An 18,012-nucleotide genomic window follows, 5' to 3' on the forward strand; every position below is an offset into this window, starting at 1 on the left:
GGAAGGAGGAAGGGGAAGGAGGAGGAGGAAGGAGGAGGGGGAAGGAGGAGGAGGAAGGAGGAGGGGGAAGGAGGAAGAGGAAGGAGGAGGAGGAGGAGGGGGAGGAGAAACTGAACAGCATTTCCATAACCTTTAGCAGAATGGACATATGGCCCATCCTAGTCAATAAAATTTCCTTGGCGGGTGGAAGGTAGATAAACTAGATCATCTGTCTGTCTGATTTGAAAAATGCATTTAGCTTTATGAAATAAAAATGTTTGGGTTTTCTTCTAATAAAGATTCACTTAAAGAGGTTATGACAATAGTGAAGAAGAGAAGAATGGGGAAGAAAAAGGTAAACCACACATTCCTTATTCTAACAAAGAAGAAGCTGAAGAATGCTTTCTTCATGTTTTCAGCATTAGTATCTTTGTGCTTCTTACAATAGAAACCAAAACAGAATCTCCATTTAGGTCCACAAAAGCTTAGAAGTAAACTAATCACTACAGTTGTATCAAGGAAATACTACGCAAGTTGAGAACAAAAAAACAAGGTAAGAATAAAAGTCAGTAAGGATTTGACACCTCCCTACCATGACGTGGTAAAGGGAAGTCTAGCAATTCCTTCACAATTCAGGAAACACTACATCCATCACATGTACAGACTTAAGCATTAAAGACTCATGAGAATTTGGGGTAAAATACATTTCTGTGCAGATTTCCAATCTGAGGCCAGGTACCTTGATCCTCTTAAATCTTGCCCAAAGACATATATCTCAAAGAAAGATGACCACCCTTCCCAGCACTTTGGGAGGCCGAGACAGGTGGATCACGAGGTCAGGAGATCGAGACGGTGAAACCCCATCTCTACTAAACGGTGAACCCCCGTTCACGGTGTAACGGGGTGAAACCCCGTCTCTACTAAAAAATACAAAAAACTTGCCGGGCAAGGTGGCGGGCGCCTGTAGTCCCAGCTACTCGGGAGGCTGAGGCAGGAGAATGGCGAGAACCCAGGAGGCGGAGCTGGCAGTGAGCTGAGATCCGGCCACTGCACTCCAGCCTGGGCAGCAGAGCGAGACTCCATCTCAAAAAAAAAAAAAGATGACCACCCTTCCAATTGATACCATGCTCCTGGCAGTCCAGTGCCTGTCCTTAGAGAGAAATGCTCCTGGCACAGCCAGCCCAGAGGACACATCACCCCCCTGTTCCTCTCTGACAGGCCTCACCACACGAACTTTTGCTACAGCTTCTAGTGCACGTGTGTCATTCCACCACTAAAGTGACTGTCTTCTCCAGAGCATGCAGCACACAGCAATTCTCACTCAGCAAGTGCTAGCTGAGTTAAATCACACTTGGTCTCTGGGCCTTGGGTTTCTTCATTTAGAAAATGATGGTGGAAATATCTTTTCAGCCCTTTCCACAGAGGTATCATAAGGCTCCAACAAACTCAAGCAGATGAAAAGAGCTCCAGAAAATGGAAAGGGCCACAAGAGTATAAGGGGCCATCCCGCAGGTGGGCACCACACTCACTGCAATGGATGAAGTTACACAGACAACACAGACACAGCTGGGCTTAAAAGACTCTTACTCAAAATTCAGAGGACTCAGGCAGTGCACAAAGATTTTAGGAAAATTTGTGTCATGAGATAGTTTTGAGATTCTGATTCAAAGAGGCAAGCACGGTCCCCAGATGCTGTCAGAATGGAAGCTTCACAGAAGATATTCATACCTTGCCTGACTTACCCACCAAAGGATCCCTAAGGCTGGGAACATTCGTATTTGACGAATGGGTGAAATCAGAAACAAGGATGCGAGGACCCCCAGAGCTCCAGACTTCAACCGGGAGGGAGTCGAAGGGGCCCGGCTGACCAGCCTCCAGCCTGAAGTCCCTCAGGAAGTCTATTTTAAACCCTTTTCTCCAACCTTTTGGAAAGTTCTCACCATTGTGCAGGGAAGTGAGCACAGGCCTGGGAACTCAATAGGCAAACAAATCTAAATTCTACCCTGGGCTCTGCACCTCACTAACTGGATGGCCTCTCCTTAAAATGTGGTTACCAGAACCTGCTTTGCAAGGCTGATACCAAGATTAAAGTTGATAATACATGTAATCCACTAAGCACAATGCCAGGACATAGTAAACACTAAACAATAAATCATCAGTCCCTTTTGTCTTCTGGGCAAAGGAGGAACCCAAATTAGGCTAGATGCTACGAAATCTCTCCCAACTCAGATCTTTAGTCTTGGAGCAGAGACAGAGCCAAATTTCCCTTAAAGCCCTAGAGGGGTTAGAAGTGAGACAACCCATCAAGACAAAACACTGAGAATTACTGGTCCCGTGATAAGGACCTGCTACATAACCATCCATTCCATTTTCCCAAAACTATAACCAAAGTCATCTGAGTACTAGCGAACTCTATCCCTTGAGGCAACAATGAGCAAGGCAAGTATCTATAACACCCAGCTGGAACCAGGACTTGGCTACAAGAAAAAAAAAGACTCCAGCACATCCAGAATAAGATGTCGGTGTTGTGTCAGTCTTTGGAAGGAGGAAAAAAATCCCAGAGGTAATGCTTTCAGGTTCAGGCCTTTTGTTGACACAGGTAAGAAACTGGGAGAAACAGAGGCATTTGAGTTGATACTCAAAGAATGAACTCCTTCATACCCTCTAAACTGTTTGCTGAGAAATCAGCAGTGCTATTAGCAACTGCACAAGTGACAGGACACAGCATCGACTTCCTGTGCGCCCCAGTGACCTCTACACAGCAGCACTTGGGCACACTCCATATTTACTTATGGTGCAATCTGATCCTGACTTCAGTGAGTTATTTCACAAGCCTTTTAAGGGTTACTACATTTTGTTCCTATAAGAGGCCAGTCCAAATTAGCAACAAAAGAATAGTTAAACACAAGAAAAACCACCTCTTTTGTGCTCAAGAAAGGCAGTCCTGGTCATTAAAAAGGTAAAGTGTTTTATTCTCTATCAACTTTCTTTTGCAAAAATCAGTCCAGTAATTTCCCAAGGGGGAATTAGTAGTCTCACTCTCCTGAAGATGAGGATTGCCAAAATGGTGCACCCATATACTAAAAGTGTAAGTGGTCTAGCATTTGGTTCTGTGCCACGTCTCACAGGAATTATTCCAGTTATCAGTGGCTACGTAACAAATTACCTCAACATTTAGCATCTTCAAGTGGCCATTTTATTTTCAGTCCTTCTCCCTGCCTTTGGTTTTCAGACTAGATGATTTCTAATGATGTATCTTAAAGTGTACTGGCTCTTCCCTCTGTGATCTTTCTTGAGGTTAAGCACATTCGGTATTTTTTTTAAATTTTAGATACTATATTTTTCAGTTCTAGAATTTCCATTTGGTTCTTTCTTATAGTTTCTATTTCTCTGCTGAGATATCCTATCTTTCCACTCTTATGAAGCGTATTTCCTTTACATCCTTGAGCATGTTACATTTGCTACTTTAAAATCCTTGTCTGCTAAGCCCAGTATATAAGTCCTCTCACAGTCAGTCTCTGCTGATTATCTTTTCAATTGAGAACAGGTCACATTTTCCTGAACATCAGGTAGTTTTAAACTGCATCCTGGACATTACAGGATATATTATGCTATAGCAATTCTGGATTATATTATATTCCTCTAAAGAGTGTTGGGTTTTTTTTAGAGGGCAATTATCAATTATCTACAGTGTAAGTTGGACTTACACTATAAACTCTAGGGTGGGAGCTCAAATCTCAACACAATTATTTCAACCTTAGCTTAGCTGCTTGGAGCCTGCGACACACGTGTGATTCAGGCATTAGCAGAGATTTAGATAGTTGACACCCAGAGTTTGGGGTCTGTTTTCTACTTTCCACAATGGCCCCCTCACTTTCCAATGCTATGGTTGCCCTCAAACTGTTCTGTGATTCTTCAAGCTAGAAAGACTGAAGATTTTGTAACAGACTTTTCACTGCCCTGCCTGCCACACACTGTGTCATTCCCTTCTTCCAAGTGTCAATTTCACTCCAGAATCTGCCCGTTTGTGTCAAATTCGAGTGTCTTCACACGACTGTTTTTTGTCCGAAGTTTATAATTGCTATTTGAAGAAGGATCAGTCCAACAGTAACTTCCTGGGCTACTAACAGAAGCAGGATCTACATCACTTATTTGTTTTCCCTACTTTTCACTTTTTCTCATAATACTATAGGTCATAAATTCAGACAGGGCTTTGTCCAGCAGGGGGGCCCTGATCTATGTGGCATCAGCTGGGCAAGTAAGAAACCGAGGATGGATCTATTCCCAAGGTGGTTTCTCACACACATCTCATGCCTTGGTGTTCATTCTCTAGGCTTTTCCTCTCTCCTCATTGTATCTTATCTTCCAGGGCTTTTCCATGTGTATTCAGCAACTCACAGCAAGGTGATATCTGGGAATCTATACTTCTTACATGGTGACTGGCTTCTAAGAAGCCAGAAATAGAATCAGCTAGACCAGTTACGGGCTATGCTAGAAATAGTATAGGATTACATATTTGATTGCTCACAGCAGCCACAGGGCCTGCCCAGATTCAAGTGGATGGAGAAACAGATGCCAACCGTTGGCAGAGGAGTGGCAAAGTCATACTGCAAAGAAACACATGTACAATGCAAGACATTCTGCCACCATCTTAGAAAAATATAATCTGGCACAAATTTAATTAATATTTAACTAAGCAAATCAAATGCCACCCAAAGTAAAACTCCAGAAAAATACAGAAAGGTGAGCTCAATCTGAAGCATATGGTCCAATTGCCCTGAGATCTTTCTTACCATTCTCTCACATTCTCGATATAATTACCTTTAAGCTGTTCTGCACATAAGAGGTTTCTAAAAGCAGCCTACTAGGTCCTCAAAGACTTCATACTTAAATATTATATTCCTTTTATATCCATTTTAAAACACCTAGAAGAAAAGGCTTATGATGCTATCGTCCATAAACACAGGATATAGATCTAAGCTTTGTTTTTTCTTAATAGGCAATAATAATTAGTGTTTATTAAATATCTACTGTGTGTTAGAAATTTGTCTAGGCTCCAAAGAGCCTATATGTTAACATACACATATATATACACACATGTGTGTATGTATACATAGGGGGGTGTGTGTGTGTGTGTGTGTATACATATAAAATACACATCTCTCTATCCAAGCTACTTTCTAAGCACCTCAGGTTTTCACTCCAAAAGAGTGAATGTCTGCCAAAGACATTCTAAACGAAGCTATACATGTATAATACATACTAAGAAATCCTCTTACCTTGTCTTGGTTATCTTTATTCTTGTAACACAGATTTCCAATCAGACGAATAAGATGAGACTTAAATCCCTCGGCCACATTGGAGATGTCACCTTCTGCTCTCACGCAACCACAATTACTGAAGATGTTTGTGGTTTCCCTTCCAGTTACATGAATCACCCGTAAAAGATCTATAACCAAAAGAGTAAACTTCATTTTCCACAGAAAAGTAACTTTTAGTATTTTGTACTAATAGTTTTCCATAACCAAATCTAATTTATTTTAATAGACTAAAGGTAGAGCACAGAAAGCTTTATTTAAATAATGATTACAAGGCTCTTCTGCCTTTGCTTTAAATAAGGATTAAAAGGCTCTTCTGCCTTTGCTTTAAATTTTGTGACTCTAGTTTTGGGGAGATAAGCCATAATGACTACCCCAACTCAGAGTTTCTATTTATCTACAAAGAAAAGTTAGCTAAAAGTTTGCTAGCACCTTTCTTACAAAAAGGTTTCCAATCTCAACTTCTTTATGAAAGAACTCTTCTAATAACTTCAGTCAGTGAAGTCTAAAACCCAATATCTATCCATAATGATGCATATGACAGAAACCAAGAAGAGTGCTTATTTTTCCCTCATCCGACTGGCCAAATCATCAGAAGCCAGCATGTGTTCTCCATACTTCACTCCAGCTACATTCAGGAGAAAGAACTTACTACTGCTCTACTCTATGAGCACCTCCAGGCAGCCAGTGAAAACAGATAATCTTCCAGGAACTGCATTTCAGTGTTTCCACATTTAACCCTTTCAACAAACCTATACAGGAAAGTATCCCTTCCCCAATGTTATAATGAAGAAAACAACAGGCTCAGAAAAGTGCAGAGCTGGGATGGCAACCCACATTGAGCCTGGCTCCAAACTCACAGGTTCACGGTGTTTTATTCAAATTATCACTAAAAGCACTGTACTCAAAATACAACACTGATGAGGAATTCTAAGGAGCTTCCTCTACAGCTCACTGCTAGCTCATCTATCCTGCTAGACACAAAGTCATCGTTCTCAATACACTGGTCTCCAGAGTAAGTAACATCTTTTTAAAGGAAAAAATTGCAAAGAATGCATAGCAAACCTAAGCATAGCCAGCCACAAGGAACAGGTTCTACTTCAATTATTTTGCAAACAGCTTTTTAGTAAGGTTGGTAATACTTTTAACAATGGTTTCTTGTTTAAAACCACTTTCTCATAAGATTTGTATATATAATGTGTACAAAACACCATTCTATGTGTTCACTAAATGTAAATGGGAAAAATTTACTGTCACATTTTGCAAAGCTATAGTAATATAAAACACAATCATCATTGCAAACCTCCCCTGCCCCACCATCTTCATCACATCCTATATTGATGAAACATCTACCATATGCATCTACAGGCATTGTTATCCTCATATTACTGAGAAGGAATCTTCAGTTAAATAGAAGGGAAGTGGCTGAACAACCATGTGGGCTCAGGTTTATCTGGCCCGCCTGAACTGTTATAACACTGTGATTCCTCTCAATAAAATACATTCACAAAATTCCCAAAAGTACACTGAAAATTAAGGATTTGTATTTGGATTTACATTACAGTATGACAAGCCAAAGATTTCTTAGCTAAAAATACAATGTGTGATATTTCACTCACCAATCACTCTTTCCAGCAAGCCAGGGAAAACCTGCAGATAGCCGAGCAGCTCAGTATTCGCAGTCATTTCGCACAGGACGTCGAGAAGCCTAATCGTAGCCAGTGCCTCCTAGAAAGAAAATAAAACATAACTTTAAAGCATATTTTAAGTGAAATGATTTAACTGTTATAAATAACTGTAAGAGAATAAAATATTTCAATAAATTTAAAGTCAGTGCTTGTAATAAGTCAAACAGAAAAACAAAACTATGAAGAACAAAACAGAAGTATGAAATATGTACACGACTCATCATTTTCACTAACAGCAGACATCTGCCATCAAGAATGCAAGATTATGTGTCATTATGTGTCTTCTTGGAGCAAAGAGTCAGAAAAGTTCTTATTCAAGCAAAAAGACATTCCAACAGTGGAATAAATGTTCAAAATTACTAGCTACGTACATGACATTTATGCAAATACTTTCTTTTTAAAGCATTCCCAGCATGCAAATTCCACTTTAAAGATACAAATAGCCCATGAAATACATTAATTTCTTGTCCACAGAAATCCTGTAAAATGCTGTGGTTGAAAAAACTCTGGCTTTAAGAACTTGCATAATTTCTGGGTAAATATGAACTTCTATGCAATATCTTGGTAGATCAGAAAGACAGTATTATTTGAAAACGCTACTTCACATAGCTACTAAATAATTTATTATCAAATACACTGCATGACCAAGAAACTGCCCAGTACCAACTGCATAGCATTAGTCTATATAAAAATTTTAAATGTAACTTTTGTATAGATTTTGAACCCCATTTTTAAAGTACCCACTATTTGACAAAATGTGGCAGAGATTATAAAGTTAGTCCATAAAGATAACATTCGTCACTTTGGGAGGCCGAGGTCAGAGGATCACTTGAGGTCAAGAGTTCAAGATCAGCCTGGTCAATATGGTGAAATCCCGTCTCCACTAAAAAAATATAAAAATTAGTCAGGCGTGGTAGCGGGCGCCTGTAATCCCAGCTACTAGGGAGGCTGAGGCAGGAGAATCATTTCAACCCAGGAGGCAGAGGTTGCAGTGAGCCAAGATCATGCCACTGGACTCTGGCCTAGGCAATAGAGCAAGACTCTGTCTCAACCAAAAAAAAAGGAACATTCTTCAAAAGAAAGACAAATCACTTCCTTGTTAATGCTAAACGTGTATTTACTGCTTTCTAATTAAGAGATTTAAAGGTAATATATTAATATAGTATTCTGAAATCTCAAAATAAATAGCAAGAAACAACACATATTTTTAACGTCTTGGATCTTTAATTTTATATCACAGCCTTCTTTTGCTAAAGAGTTAAAGGGGAAAAATCTGGATTAGAAGTCTAAAATTAGTACCATGTTAAAATGAGTCTTGACCAAGTCCATCAATTTCACAAAGCTTCAACAACCTCTTTTGTTAAAGGCGTAGTTGCCCAGATTGTTTTCTTGAGATACCACTGCTCTTTCAAGAATAGACCTGGGGCAGACCATGCAAAAGGTAACTGTGGACACCTCATCCTAGCAGATAACAAAGACGCTGTTACAGGCTACTAGGGTCATGTCAGAAATTCGGAATCAGAAACAACTTGATGAGGCTCCCACTGGCCAGCGGTGGCACATTAAACACCAGAAAGAATTACGGCAGCAGACTGAAAACAAAGCGAGTGGTTTTAAAGCTATGGCTTCCTGATGAAAATAAAACAAAACAAATCAACTCACTGGTCATCTTTGAATGATGCCACAAAACCAACTCATTACTCTGAAGATTGGTAATCAAGGGGGAAAACAATCAAGCACTTATCCTGCCTTTCTTCATCCCGTGTACCTCACAGAACCTAAGAATTGATTATGGAAAGTTTCTCTTTAAAAAATACTCCTGCTAATAAACAAAGAATGAACAATAATGTTAAAATGCCACCATTTTGCAACCCCTAAAGAATTCATGGATCTAGGTAATCATTAATGACTGTTAATATCACAAAGAGATAACCAAGCCTCATGTGCTTCTTGATGAAAATAGTATCACCAACAACGAAACACTACTGCAAAAATAAACAAAAAAAAACCTAACCCAAATATGAATATGCCTCTGGAACTAATTTTCATTCACTGGAAATGCAAGGTAAAGAAGAATATGTTAAATGCCACCTTGGAGACATACTCATCAAAATCTGAAATGTGGAAAAGTCTATGGGAAAAACAACCCAGTTTCTCCAACAAATAAGTAGCAAAGAGGAAAAAAAAGAAGAGGGAAGGGGAACCTATACACTAGAGTAAAGTTACGTCAATCAGTTGCAACATACGGCCCTTCTCTTTATGCTGTTTCAACAAAACAAACTTGAAAAAGATTATTAGACAATGGGGGAAATCTGAATACTATTTATTTGATAATATATGTTATTATTAGTTATTTTAGATGTTCTCATCGTATTATACTTGTGTCTGAAGACTCCTTATCTTTTAGAGTAACTGATGAAATATGTTGGAGCTTTGAATTAGTCCACGGCAACTGGCATAAGAATGAGTGGAACTGTGGAGGAAAGAAGAATGGTGATGAAGGGGGAGCTGCTGAAGCCAGGGGATGGCAGATGGAGTTTAAGTACACTTTCTTCTTAGTCTATGTTTGAAATTTTCCATGTTAAAACGACAGGAACAAAATTAGAGGTTGGAAGAGATGAACTGGAAGTCTCCTTCCAGCTCTTAAATTCTATGATATTAACTAAAATAAACCTAAAAGAAAATTAATCTATCCCCACCTAACACATCCCCAATTTTAGTCATTAAAATCATTTTATTAATGAAGTGTTTTTAATGAGCATCTGGAAATTAGTAATGAAAAAACAGCCAGGAAAATTTACTCTCTTAAAAAATAAGATTAATGAGTAAAATGCCCTTCCAGATATTTAAAAGTCTTATGAAACTAATATTAATTAAATCAGGCACTAGTGCAAAAAAAAAAGACAAGCAAATGAAGGGAATATTGTGAAAGATTTTGAAGTGAGCAAAAAAAAAAAGATTAGTCTCCTATCTCACCTATCTCAGTTAACACTGTCATTTAGTATCTTTGAGTAATTTTACAGCTTTCTAAGTTACAGAAAATTTATATTAATACAGAATTATTCCTGTCCATTAAAATGCAAATTAGTTATATCTGCCTGGACTGCAACTCCTTTCTCCATAGATGAGTTTTTGCATTTATTTGTATGTTCGTTTCAGCGTTTCTTTATGGCATATAAACACATATATCTCTGAATTCTCCCTTCTCTAGCTGTTAACATCTTACTGGTTCCCTCCAATTTGTTTGGAGGGAACCAGTAATTGTCCAAATAAATAAAAGAATTTAGGATATGATACAGGTAGGTGGGAGGATCCTCAAGCCCAGGAGCTGGAGAATACAGCAAGCTATGATTGCACCACTACACTCTAGCCTGGGCAACAGGGTGAGACTCTGTCTCAATTAAGAAAAAAAAAATTAGTGGAAAGGATAAGATTATTCACTAAATGGTACTGAAATAATAATGAACAGATAACATTTAGGGAACATTAACTTGTACCAATCGGCATATTAAATGTTTATATTCAAATACAACCTGGCTGGGCACGGTGGCTCACGCCTATAATCTCAGCACTTTGGGAGCCTGAGGGAGGTGGATCACCCAAAGTCAGGAGTTCAAGACCAGCCTGGCCAACATGGCGAAACCCCATCTCTACTAAAAATACAAAAATTAGCCAGGCATGGTGGTGGATACCTGTAATCCCAGCTACACAGGAGGCTGAGGCAGAAGAATCAGTTGAACCCGGGAGATGGAGGTTGCAGTGAGCCGAGACCTCACCACTGCATTCCAGCCTGGGCAACAGAGCAAGACTCTATCTCAAAATAAAAAAAAAAAACAATAATATAACCCATTTCAAGGAAAAGAAGGGCAGAGAGAGGATGAGTAACTTTTCCAAGATCATATACCTGTAACAGAAGAAATCAAGATTCAAACCCAGTCAGTCTCACACCAAAGATTTTATAATCTTGAATAGTCAAAAGACATAAATAATTCATTTGGATCCATAACTCACTCCTTGCTCAAAAATAAATTCTAGATAAATAAAAAATGAGAACTAAGTACTGAAAGAACTAGACTATGTAGGTGTATATTTCCACAATCTAAGTGGAGAATTTACTTAAAAAACAAACAAAAATCCTCTTGGCTGTCAGCTCTCAAAAAAAAAAAAGAAATCCAGAGGCCAGAAGGATAAAATTGATAACCTTAATTAGATTAAACACAAACAAAAAATGACTAAAAGGCTAAAAGAACATCAGAAATAAATTCAAACAAAAATTACGTGAAGAATAGCTTACTGTATGTATGACAGAAAGATTAATTTCCAGAAAATGCTTTTTAATAAATGCATTTTAAAGAGTAACCTAATATGCAAAACAAACATAATGGTCACTGAAAAACATTAATGAGAAATAGTAATTAAATCAGATCTGCAAAGGGCAGCTCATGTAATCTTGTGTTGCATTGGTGTGCAATTTAGAAATCTCTCTAAAGTTTTTAAAAATACCTAATTCTTCGACCCAGCAATTCAACTCCAGGAATTTATAATCTCAGATTTACTTGTCCGAAATTTGTACAAGGATGTTCACTACAACATTATTTGTAAAGGTTAAAAGAAAAAAAAAGCCACCTGAAAGCAGTTGAAACGTCTACAGGGAACAAATGAAAAAATTATGATATGTCTATATAATTAAATAAATAAATATAAATACGTCTATATAATTAAATATTATTCATTAAAAACATACAATGAATATACACATGCTAAAGTGCAAAGATGTACAAGTTATATCATAAGTAAAAATAGCAAGTTGAAGAACAGTGTAAAAAATGAAAACAAAAAACATATAGGTGTGTATATACAAAAAAAACCTTTGAAAAGAAAACAAAAAAAAAAGGATATGCATATAGATCTATAGAAAACAAACAGAGGCTGGGCAAAAAGGGGAAAACTTTGTAACCTTTTTTTTTTTTAAGATGGGAGTCTTGCTCTGTCGCCCAGGCTGAAGTGCAATGGCACAATCTCGGCTCACTGCAACCTCCGCCTCCCGGGTTCAAGCGATTCTCCTGCCTCCACCTCCCAAGTAGCTGGAATTACAGGCATCTGCCACCACGCCAGGCTAATTTTTGTATTTTTAGTAGAAACAAGGTCTCACCATGTTGGTCAGGCTGGTCTCAAACTCCTGACCTCAGGCGATCAGCCCACTTGGGCCTCCCAAAGTGTTGGGATTATAGGCCTGAGTCACCAGGCCCAACTGAAACTTTATGTTTCACTGACTTCAGCTTAAATAATTTTTAACAACAAAGCAAATACTATTTGTCTTATACAAACATTTAAGCCCTTCATATGTGGAAAAAATGCACTATTTATTGTAGAATATATATTAAGTATGTATTATGTAGCTAAATATGTAATACCTACTGCATAACAGGTACTACAGTATGGCCTAAACTGGGGTTGCAAAGATTAAAACAGAATGCAAATCCCACAACCTGAGGACAGTTATTGTATTATATGGGTATCAGAAAATACAAAGCTAAAAAGAATGTTTTTTAAGCTTTCAGAGAAAAGGCAAGGCTTGCCACCAGTGAACAAGATTCAGAACTGACAAAAATGTATCAAAAACTGGAAATAAGTATACAAAATATATCAAAAGACAGGAATAAGTATATTAACATGAGAACCCAAAACTATTTTTATAAAGAAACGTATGAAGAAAACCTTGGGATTTTAAAGCCAAACAATTACATCAATTAAAAAACACGTGCTATAAATACAACTGTTTCCATTCTCACTTTTCAGTCATAGCATTGAGAACTTTATTGAATATCTATCTTCTCCTAAAAAGATCACCAATGAGTAAATGCAGTGGTTTGGCAGAAGAATGGCTGGGGAGGAGGCGGCAGATGGAAAGCCCTATTTGTAGCTTTTGCTGGTTTCCATGGCATAACTACTTCCACCATGGATGATTTCAAGGTACTAACAATTTAACAATCAGCTCATAAAGTTCTAAGTACTCAATAATCAACTCTTAGAAGTTACCACAGGCCAGCTCCAGCATACCACTTGGTCTTTGGCATATTTAAATACTGGCATAAGGGGTCCCCTTTAAAAAAAAAAAAAAAGTATGACATATCTACATTAATATGCACAAGTCATAAATGTACAACTCAATAAACTTCCAAAAGTAAATTAATTTGGCTTTGCAAAAGAAAACTGCCTATGATTTTTTTTTTTTTTTTTTTTTTTTTGAGACAGGGTCTCACTCTTCCCCAGGCTGGAGTGCAGTAGCGCAATTATAGCTCACTGCAGCCTCAACGTTCTGGGCTTAGGCAAGCCTCCCACCTCAGCCTCCCCAGTAGCTAGGACCACAGGCGCACACCACCACACCCAGCTAATTCTTTGTTTTTTTGTACAGATGGAGTCTCCTTACGTTGCCCAGGCTGGTCTCCAACTCCTGGGCTTAAGCAATCCTCCCACACCTTGGCGCCCCAAAGTATTGGGATTACGGGCATGAGCCACTGTTCCCAGTCTAAAATTTTCCATTCCATTAATATATAAAAATACTTCCCATCTTAGAGAAAAAAGTCTGAAGGAAAAATAAAAGTTTTCCTAAATATGAAAAGCATTTTCAGGAATTTCTCACTACAATACTGAAATCACCTATCCTTTAATCAGAAGTGCCTTGAAAAGTTTAAAGATGTGATCTGTCTTTTCTCTGTCTCCTAGAGAATTTTTAAAACTTTTCTTAAGCATGACTCACTGCTCCTCCTGCTGGAAACAAAGGCAAATCTATCTCCAGAAAGTAAAAGCAAGCCCCTGAATAAAGACCTTTCTTTTCTATCACAGAAAATGAGAACTAAAGTAACGACCTGATTATAAGACCTAACATGGTCTATATGACAAAGCACAGAAAATCAATACCAGAATGGTCCTGAACAAAAGTATATTCACAAAAACGGAAATACATTCTAGTGGTCGAGCAGTCACAGCCATGAGCTGCATTTACAACAGGAGTTAACAATTTCACAGTATTACACACTACTCTCTGGGAAACACTACGGATCACATTCTCTACCTTCCCACCAGTGGACAGTGGATGAGTATCCACTCTGGATTCCAATCCCTCTCCTCCAGTCTCACCCATTTGCCGATGGTGATTCCAGCATCAATTACTCCCTCTCTACCTGACCATTCACATCAGCATACAAAGGAACTCTCTATCATCTTCTATTAAAATGTGTTTAAATCAGCTTTACTGAGGTATAATATACATGTAATGAAATAATCCATCTTAAGTATACAGTACAGAGTTGTGTCAAGGTATACAGCTAAATGCCACATTCTACTATTAAGAAAGTTCCCTTGTGTCCCCCTGCAATCAATTCCACTCCTTCATTTCCAGATCCAGGTAATATCTGATCTATTTTCTGTCATGACCGATATATCTGGCCTGCTACAGAATCCCACAGAAATGGAATCAGCCAGCATGTTCTCTAGTCTGTCTGGCTTCTCTCCCTCCACACTTTTGAGATTCTTCCCTGTCGTATCACAAGTGCATCCTTTTTACAGCTGAGTGGTCCAGAGAAAGAACAATTCTAACTTTATCACAGAAGAAAGGAGAATAGATAAAAACAGCAAGTTCTGAAGTAAAGAGGAGGGATAGAGAATTAACACAAGCTCCCTTCCACGTCCTGATAAAACAAGACCTGAATGATCTAAGGTAGGCTTAAGGAGAGTAAAAAAATAGTTTAAATAATTAACCAGGACAGTATACAACTAGGAATCTCCTATAAAGAAGAGAAGGAGCAAACCATAACCATCTAGAAAGCAGTTTGGAAGTATGTATTAAGAGCTTTAAACATGTGATATCCTTACACATAGCAATCTCACTTCTAAGATTATGTCCTAGGACAATAGCTGTGGAAACGTGCACAGATGTAACTATAAAGGCATGTACTACAGTATTATCTAAAATAAGTAGAAATAAGAACAATCTACTGCCAGATGTGGTGGCTCATGCCAATAATCCCAGCACCTCGGGAGGCCGAGGCAGGCAGATCACGTGAAGTCAGGAGTTCAAGACCAGCCTGGCCAATATGCTGAAACCCCGTCTCTACCAAAAATACAAAAATTATCTGGGCATGGTGGTGCACACCTGGAATCCCAGTTATTTGAGTGGCCAAGACAGGAGAATTGACTGAACCCAGGTGGCAGAGGTTGCAGTGAGTCAAGACTGTGCCACTGTGCTCCAGCCTGGGCGACAGAGCAAGGTTCTGTCTCAAAACAAAAAAACACAAAACAACCTAAATGTCCAACTACAGGGATTTGGACAAATAAATAGGAAATTATTTACTTGAAATGTTATGCTGGCTTTTTTTTTTTTTTGAGACAAGGGTCTCACTCCATCACCCAGGATGGAGTGCAGTGGGGCAATCATGGCTCAACCTCCTGGGCTCAAGTGACCCTCCCACCTCAGCCTCCCAAGTAGCTGGGTCTATAGGCGTGTGCCACCATGCCCAGTTAATTTTTGTATTTTTTGCCAAGACGGGGTTTCACCATGTTGCCCAGGGTGATCTGAAATTTCTGGGCTCAAGTGATCCTCCCACCTTGGCCTCCCAAAGAAGTGGGGTTACAGGTGTGAGGCACCATGCCCAGCCTATGTTGGCATTTATTTAAAAAGACATTTACAATGTATTATTTATTTATTCATTCAGCAAATATTTGCTAAGTGCCTACCATATACATAGCACCGTGGACACAACAGTCAACATTTCTGCCCTCCTAGAGCTTACATTCTGAAGAAAAAATGGGAACCGCAAACGGAAGGCACAGAAAGGCTCCACTTTTAATAGATACATATGTGCTCATGTCTACGTCTGTGTGCACGTATCTGATGTCATTTGCCTAGAAAATTAACCAGAATTTGTTTAAGTCACTGACTTCGGATGGTAGGAATAAGGACACAGTTTTCCCTTATCTAAATTTTCTAACTATTCTCATACATGGATACATTATTTACATAATATTTTTTAAAGCTTTTAAAAGAATTCTCATAGAGGACTTGACTGAGTTAGAAAATCTGCCCATTCTCTTTTACTCGAGATTGGGAAATCTGCCTCCCTTACCTCATCATCAGGAGGCTCCTCAGAGGCCAACTTGAGCACTGTCTTGCACTGATCCACAAAGGTGCTTGCAATCAACTCAGCATGCCGCAAAAACACAGGGATGTCATCCGTGGTGAGTGGCTCATCACTCGTTATCTTGGCTATCATAAGGTCTAACAGTGTAACTCTGTAAAACATAAAGGATTTCTGCATGAATCTATAAGACTTAAATTATACAACGCTAAAAACACCTAGGAAAGCAACTTAAAGGGAATATTATTATTTTAAATTCCTTACCTTGCTTATCATGTCTAGCTAGGAAAAACATGAATAAAGTTAATTTTCATCAATCACCTATTTTTTAAATTCTTAGTTTCTTTGACGTGTCTTGGCCACAGAAACTAGAATTGCTTAATGTACCTTTTATGTCCATTACTTTCAACGTGAAAATAATTCAACATTTTAGAAATGCTCAGTTTTTTGTATGAATACATCTATGATACAAGGAACAGCAAAGTGAAATGGGCTAACATTTATTCACTATTTTCTACAGAGCTAAGCATTTTACACATGTTGTATCATTTAATCCTCACAAAAACTCCATGAGGCAGGTACTGTCATTAGTTTCACATTAAAGGTGGGTAAATAAGGCTTGGTGAGGTTAATTCACTTGTCCAGTGTCACAAAACCACTGAGAGTCTAAGCTAGGATTCAATCTGTGCCCTGAGCCAGGTGCTTTAACCACTCATTTGATAGTCTTTATTGTGAAACTTTACTATTTGTTTTAGTTTACAAAAACACAAATCTGAAGACCAAGACTGTGCCATTTTTACATCAATATATAAATTACCAAATAAATATTTCTTTTCAACCACCTCTCTCCTTCTCCTAGGAAAAATGAATCACACATAGGTCAATCTGTGTAGCACAAATCAATTAGGACATTTGCTCAAAATTATATTTTGATTTGGGATTATATGTATAATTCTCATTTCTATAGAAGAAAAGGTATGACTATCTAAGCTGCTTATTAGCAAATAAGGGTAAATACATTCAAATTAGGCATGGAACATTTCTTACCAAGAGAAAAACTTAAATTATTCACTGCTTCAAGTAAGAAATAAAACTATACCAAGCGCTTCCTGTGCTGTGGCCAAATGATGGGAAACATCATCAGTCTGGAAAAATCACCTACAGACCTTAGCAATTTTCAAAACTCCTAAAACCTCAGATTTCTTGTGGCAATAATCAATCCAAAATAAAACAAATACACAGTCCACTCAGTTGAGCACAGTATTAGAGAATTTCTGTTTTCCCTTATTTATGTATAATCTTTAAAAATAAACTGAGGCTAAAAGTTCTAAAGCTTGAAATAAAAACTCAACAGTCATCAGAATAGAACCTCTTGAAAGTACAAAAATGCACAGCACCTATGAAACACAATGGAGAACACAAAATATCCAGGTAACAATCAACTGGATGGAACAGTACCTCACATCTCAGTATAAACATTGAATATAAATCATATAAATGCTCCACTTAAAAGATACACTTGGCAGAATGGATTAAAAAAAAAAAATCACAAACCAAATATCTGCTGTCTTCAAGAGACTCACCTGAAACATAAGGAGTCTTACAGAATCAAACTAAAGGTGGTAGAAAAAGATATTTCATGCAAATGGAAACCAAAAGCGAGCAGAATAACTCTTCTTATGTAATATAAAATAGACTTTAAAGCAACAATAGTAAAAAAAGACAAAGAAGGTCATTATATGATGATAAAAGTATCGATCCAACAGAAGATATTACAATTCTAAATATATATGCACCTAACTCTGAAGCTCCCAGATTCACAAAACAATTACTAGACCTAAGAAAAGATAGACTACATGACAGGCCACAAAGCAAGTCTCAATAAATTTT

The 18,012-nt window shown here is 38.1% G+C and overlaps 1 protein-coding gene across 1 annotated transcript in view; it reads right to left on the reverse strand.

Moving 5' to 3' along the window:
- Positions 1-18,012, reverse strand: part of ATXN10 (ataxin 10) — a 167,664-nt gene that overhangs the window by 102,790 nt on the left and 46,862 nt on the right. Inside the window, exons 9-11 of the mRNA XM_011934796.1 lie at positions 16,111-16,276; positions 6,917-7,025; positions 5,259-5,428 (exon numbers count right to left, since the gene is read on the reverse strand). Coding sequence (XP_011790186.1) covers positions 5,259-5,428; positions 6,917-7,025; positions 16,111-16,276 — 445 coding nt within the window. The remainder of the gene's footprint in view (positions 1-5,258; positions 5,429-6,916; positions 7,026-16,110; positions 16,277-18,012) is intronic.

The sequence above is a fragment of the Colobus angolensis genome, unplaced genomic scaffold, assembly GCF_000951035.1.
Source record: "Colobus angolensis palliatus isolate OR3802 unplaced genomic scaffold, Cang.pa_1.0 Scaffold138, whole genome shotgun sequence".
Lineage (NCBI taxonomy): Eukaryota > Metazoa > Chordata > Mammalia > Primates > Cercopithecidae > Colobus > Colobus angolensis.